At 67.4% G+C, this 5,869-nt stretch overlaps 1 protein-coding gene across 1 annotated transcript; it reads right to left on the bottom strand.

Moving 5' to 3' along the window:
* Positions 1-2,512: 2,512 nt before the first annotated feature.
* LOC106732781 (actin, cytoplasmic-like) lies at positions 2,513-3,864 on the bottom strand. Its single transcript, XM_075939562.1, has one exon. The coding sequence runs from the start codon at positions 3,754-3,756 to the stop codon at positions 2,578-2,580; it is 1,179 nt and encodes a 392-aa protein (XP_075795677.1). The 5' UTR covers positions 3,757-3,864; the 3' UTR covers positions 2,513-2,577.
* Between the last annotated feature and the right edge of the window lie 2,005 nt (positions 3,865-5,869).

Genomic DNA, 5,869 nt, shown 5'->3' with positions numbered 1-5,869 from the left:
AGTAAATGCCTAAACCCGCCCACACCTGCAGCTCTGGGTGCCGCTGCGGGCTCCAGGAAGCTCTAAGAACGGACAGGAGAACAGAAAAAGTAGCGCCAGGGAGCAGGGGTCTGGAGCAGCTTCCGGACGAGCAGAGACTGGAACGTCTGGGCCGGGCCGCTTGGAGGGGCGTCGCAGGGGGATGTGCGAGAGGGCTGTACAATCGTGCCCGGGGCAGAGAAAGTGACGAGGGAAGGGTTGTTTCCCCCTCCACACCTGAGAACTAGGGGCCACCCGATGGGATGGACGGAGGCAGGTTTAAGGACGTGCTTCTCCGCACAAACCCCAGGCCGCCTGTGGCACTACTGGCCTGGGGACCTTCCGAAGGCCAGAAGTATCACAGGACACGACAAAGAGCGAGCTGAGTTCATGGGGGGCTCTGAGCCATGGTGCTGGGACAGGCAACGCCCCATCCTGCCTCTCCCTGCACCTCTGACAGCCGGGGCGGGGGTGTGCACTGGAAGGGCCTGTCCTATCCAGCCTGCCGGAACAGCTGTACCATACCAAGTGCAGGGGTAGGCACCAGGCCAGGGTGACGGTGCGGGGGAGCTGGGGAGGACCAGCGAGGCCACAGCACCAGGGGCTCTTTGGGCTCCGCCACTGGCTCCAGGCAGGAAGGCTCCTGCAACCCGGCACGGCCCCTCTGAGCACTTCCCCAAGGAGGAGCGAAGGAGGCCGCAGGGCCGGGGCCCAGAGAGATACTGGCCCTAGCCAGCCCAGTCTTCCCACCAAGCCGCGCTCGCCGCCTCGGTGACTTTGGTCCCGCTCCGACGGGCCAGCTGCAGCTAAGCCCAGGCGCACAGCCGGCCATGCCTGGCTCAGCGGGGCCCTGGGCTGCTTCTCCCCCATGCACAGCGGCTGGAGCGGGAGGCGGGGCTGCCGGCAGGCGCATGCAGAAGGCAGGGGCGCAGGTTCTGGCGGGTCCTGAGAGGAGCCCTCCTGTGATCACCGCGCGCAGAGCGCCTGGGCGTGCAGTTAGCGGCTGGGGGGCGGGGGAATTAGCAGCAGGTTGGCGCTGGCGCTTCTCATTGAGGATTTCCTCAGCCCACCGGGCACGCAAGCGTTCCCCTCTGCCCCGCGAGCCGGACTGGCAAGGAGCCAGCGGGTGCCGGACACCTCCCCGTGGCCGTGTTGTGGGGCAGGCACGAGGGGGCAGGGGCACGGGGCGCACGGCCCGGATCCGCTGCCCTCAGCCTGGGACCAGCCCTGGCTGCCCACGCCGGTCTCCACACCCCCATGTGTGTGCCGCGGCCTGCCCAGCTCCCCGCCATGCCCGGGCGGCTGCCTCTCCGGTAGAAGGTGCCACGTGGGCGTGAGCAGGAGCCGCATGTCCCCAGCTCTTCCCTTGGCCCTGGATCTCCTCCCTCCGGTGCGAGGCGGCAGCTGTGTAGCGTTGCGCCCTGGCACTGCCCCAGCGCGGGGGCTCATGGAACCGGGAAGGGGGTGCCATGGGGCTGCACTGGAGACAGTGCCAGGCTGCACCAGTGAGAGCTGGCCGGGAGCAGGGAGATGGTGGGGTAGCCCCGAGGCCCTGGGCCGCCCGCCCCTGTGCGCTCGGAGCTGTGCAGACACCTAGCGCTCGGGGGAATAGGCCCCAATGAGGCGAACTGTGGGGTGTGTCCTGCCCTCCTCGACTCTGAGCTCCTAGGGCCCCTCTCCCACGTGGGCCCTAGGTTGACACCCGAGACCCCCGCTCCCTGGGGGGGCCCGCTGCCCCCTCTCACGGGGTAGCCCATCCCCCTTCCAGCAGCCAGCAGGCGCTGCCCAGAGTCTGGGCGAGTGCTGACCCATGGTGGGGCTGCCCCCCGCACCAGCCCGCTTGGCCATTGAGCATGGCGCTGCCGGCCGGGGCTGGGAGGGCATGGTGCCCCGTGTGCCCCACAGGCAGGGCCAGGCCCGGTGGCGCCAACATCTGCCAGGCAGGACGGGGTCTTCTCCCCGGCTCGGGCCAGCAGCCCCCTTGGCAGCTGAGGCAGGGCACCAGGCGTGACTCACCACCGGGCATGTGGGCATCGCTGGGTGTTCCGAATCGCCATGGCAACCACCAGGCAATCAGCGGTAATTGCAGCAGGGATCGTCATGGCAACTGGGCAAAACAAACCGAATTAGCTCTCGTTTGTAGGTACTGGAATTGGCCCTCGCAGCCCTGGCCCAGCCTGCTGGAGGGGAGGGGCGGCGGGTACCCCACCCCCTGAACCCCAGTGGCGCTGTGTGCAGAGGGCGAGACTCGGCTGGGGCCCCATGCTCAGCCAGAAAGCCAGTCGGGTGGGAGACGGGGGCTGGCTGAGCAGGGACTCTAGGGCACGCCGGGCCGTGGGTGGCGGGGGGTCACTGGGAACTTCCCCACCCATGGGGCACAGATCTGGTCTCCGTGCCCCAGCCCGTCTCTCCGGGAGCAGCGTGGTTCGACGTGAGCGGCCCCAGCAGGGTCCCCCCGGCGAGGCTGGCAGGCATGTGTCACGATGAGGCCAGCTCCATGCCTGTGGTCCCGTAGCGGGTTTATAGAGCCCTCTCCCATCCCGCCCGGCCCCCGCCCTCTCAGAAGCAGTGCCGGTGCACCACGAAGGGCCCTTTCTCCCGGTAGGCCTGCCGGCTGATCCAGACATTCTGGAAGGCATTGAGCGAGGCCACGATGGAGCCGCCCAGCCAGGCTGAGTAGCTGCGGTGGGGAGAAGCCAGGACGCTCACGCGCCCGTCGGCCTCCGTCTCCATCGGGAGCAGCTCCCTCTTGATCCTCTCGGAGAAACCCCGCAGCATGGTGGTGCCGCCAGCCAGCAGCACGTTGGCCAGCAGCTCTGCCTGGTGCGCCGGCTTGCACTTGCGGACGCTGTTCATGGCGTGGACGTGGAGGCCCACCTCCGGGAGGCCCAGCACGGAGGGGCTGAAGAGCGCCTCGGGGCAGCGGAAGCGCTCGCTGCCGATGGAGATGACCTGCCCGTCGGGGAGGGGGACGTCCAGGAGGTATTTCTTCTCGGCCCCGCTCAGCTCGGCCTGGAAGTCCTCGGGGACATAGCAGCACTGCTCCTTGATCCTGCACACCAGCGGCAGCTCCTCTTCCCGGAAGGGGCTCCCGCACTCCCCCATCAGCTTGGCCAGGTGCCGCGTCAGCGCGTTGCCGGCCACGTCCAGCCGGTAGGTGGCGTGGGGCAGGATGTAGCCGTCATGCACGGGGGCGGTGTACGAGGTCCCGTAGCCGGAGCCGATCACCAACCCGCTGGTGCGCCCGTAGGAGTACGCCGAGAGCAGGGGCTGGTGGGCCACCAGCATGGCGGGCACCTCAAAGCTCTCGAACAGCAGCTCGGCCATCTTCTCCCGGTTGGTGGTGGGGGAGAGCGGGGCATCCGTGACCAGCACGGCCAGCTCCTCGGGGCACACGCTCAGCTCGCCATAGAAGATGTGGTGCCAGAGCATCTCCAGGGCGTCCCAGTCGGTCACCACGCCGTGGGTCAGCACCGCGCTGGTGCTCACCTCCCAGCTCTGGCGGGGGATGCTTTCCCCCACGTAGTACAGGGGGCTGTCTCTGCCCCTGACCTTGGGGACCCCGACGCGGCTGGGCAGGACGGAGCGCGGCCTCTCGTCCCCGGCCAGCCCGCTCTTGGTGTAGCCGGTGCCCGTGTCGATGACCACGGCACAGTAGTCCTTGTACCTCTCTGCTTCGTCCGAGGCCAGGACCCTGGGGCTGGGCCCGTGGCCCGCAGGACCGTGACTGTGGCTCATTTCCGGGCTCCACACGCACTTCCTCTGAGCCCCGCCTGCAGCCAAGCGCCGCCCCAGCACAGAGCCCCAGGCCCGGCTCCGAGAACCCGGGAAAAGCTGGGGAGGGCTGGCGCCGTGGAAACACCCTACATCATGGGGGAGAGCAGTGATGTCATAGTGCCGGGGAGTTGAGGTGGGGCCTGGGGGAGGAGCAGGGTAGGGGATGGGGTGGAATGGGAATGGAATCTGGGGGTGGAGTTGGGGCGGAGCCTGGGGTGGGGGATGGGAGAAGAGGTGGGGCTGGGGCGGGGCCTGAGGTGAGGGATGGGAGAAGAGGTGGGGCTAGGGCGGGGCCTGGGGTGGGGGATGGGAGAAGAGGTGGGGCTAGGGCGGGGCCTGGAGTGGGGGATGGGAGAAGAGGTGGGGCTGGGGCGGGGCCTGAGGTGGGGGATGGGAGAAGAGGTGGGGCTGGGGTGGGGCAGGGTTCTGCACCTACGGGCTGAGGGGCAAGACCGGCACCCGTGTCCCAGAGCCGTGGCGGTGGGTCTCCAGCAGCCACGGCAGGGCCCAGCTGGAGTCGGTTACATTTTTTGGGAGATGCCCCCGAGAGCGGAAGCGCCGTTTGTTTCTGCTGCCAGCGACATCGGCCAGGTCCCCGCCCCGCACCTCTCCAGTAACTGGGGCTCATTCGTCTACCAAGCAGCCTGGCTTCCCTCCTCCCCAGGCTCGGGCTGCTCCCAGGAAGTCGGCGGTGCGGCCTGGGGCCTGGGACTCAAGTGCTCTTGGGCTGGGCCGGGGAAGTGGCTGAGACGAAGTGAACTAGGGAGCAGATGGCGCATTCCCAGGAGATCTGTCCATCAGGCAGCCACCGTGCCTAAAGCAAGCAAAGAAAGATGCGTCCTGAGCCATAAAATCGTATGGATCAGCACCAGCGGCTGGCCTGGCTGCCGGACACGGCTTCAGAGCATCACTTGGTACGGAGCGGGCTGCGCGAGCATTAGTTCTTGTGATCCTTGCCGGGTGGAGAGTGTCCCGGGGGGGTCACCGGGCCCTGCTGCACCCCGCTACAGGAGAACAGAAGGGCTACAGGCCGAACCTCTAAAACCCAGGACTCTGGCCCGGCAACTTCTGTGTCCCAGCAGGACATCCACGGGTATTGCCGGACCAGAGAGCCACGGCTGGCCAGGTTCAGAAACTCAGCCCAGGCCAGGCTGGCGGTGGGGAGCGCTGGAGGCAGGGAGCAGCTGGGGGCTGGAGGCAGCGGGGCCAGCAGCGAGGAGTGCAGCCGTGGCTGGGCCGTGACCTCCCCTGCTTGGGAGGTCCCGCCTGTATCAGTCGACAGGGACCCAGCATAGAGCAGACTGGTCAGCACAGGACCCAGAAGCAGCCAGTACAGCCCAGCCTGGGGAGGAGGCCCAGGCCCTGACCCCCTCTCTGCTCTCTTGCCTCGCAGCCTGGGCCACGCCCCTCAGCCCTACCCCTGCTTCTTTGGCAAAAGGCATCACCTGGTGCTGCCCTCCTGGGCTCAGGTTCTGGAACGCACCAGCCCTTGTGTCCCTGGGGGCGGCTGTCACACCAAACTTCCCATCCCCTCCGAGGTACTGGTGCCGTGCCCAGGGAAACTGAGGCACACACATGGGGTTACTATAGGGCAGCAGAAATCACATGGACATCGCAGGGGGACTGAAATCCCCACCCCCACTCCCCCTGGTAGGGCCTTAGGGGCCGCTTGGAAGCACACTGCAGATGCGCGGCTGAATGCAGGCACTGGCAGGCCTTGGCCGCCTCCCTGGACACACGTGGCAGACATTGGCTCCCTCTGCTCTCCGGAGAGACCTGGCTGCGGGGAATGTGGGACGCTCTCCTGCCCCAGCGGCTGCTGTGACGTAGTGTGGGTACCTTGCTGGTTGCTATGCTGGGGCTGTGGGTGACCCCCACCGGCTGCTGTCTGTAGCATGGCCCAGCAGGGCAGGGGAGGAATCATTATGCAAAAAGGAGTCTCAACCTGTCTGACCAGCTACCCCCCATGGAGAGGAACAAAGGAAGGGGGAATGTTGCCCTGGCTGGGGGGCAGAGCTGGAAGAGAGTGAGTTAGTTTCTGTCGGGGGATCATGGAGGAAGCAGCCTAAGCAAG

The sequence above is a fragment of the Pelodiscus sinensis genome, chromosome 11 (genome assembly GCF_049634645.1).
Source record: "Pelodiscus sinensis isolate JC-2024 chromosome 11, ASM4963464v1, whole genome shotgun sequence".
Lineage (NCBI taxonomy): Eukaryota > Metazoa > Chordata > Testudines > Trionychidae > Pelodiscus > Pelodiscus sinensis.
The sequence above is the reverse complement of the archived record's forward strand: the minus strand, read 5'-3'. Positions and strand labels throughout refer to the sequence as shown.

Coding starts and splice junctions, on each gene's coding strand:
- LOC106732781 (XM_075939562.1), bottom strand. CDS start 3,756: ATGAGCCACAGTCACGGTCCTGCGGGCCACGGGCCCAGCCCCAGGGTC.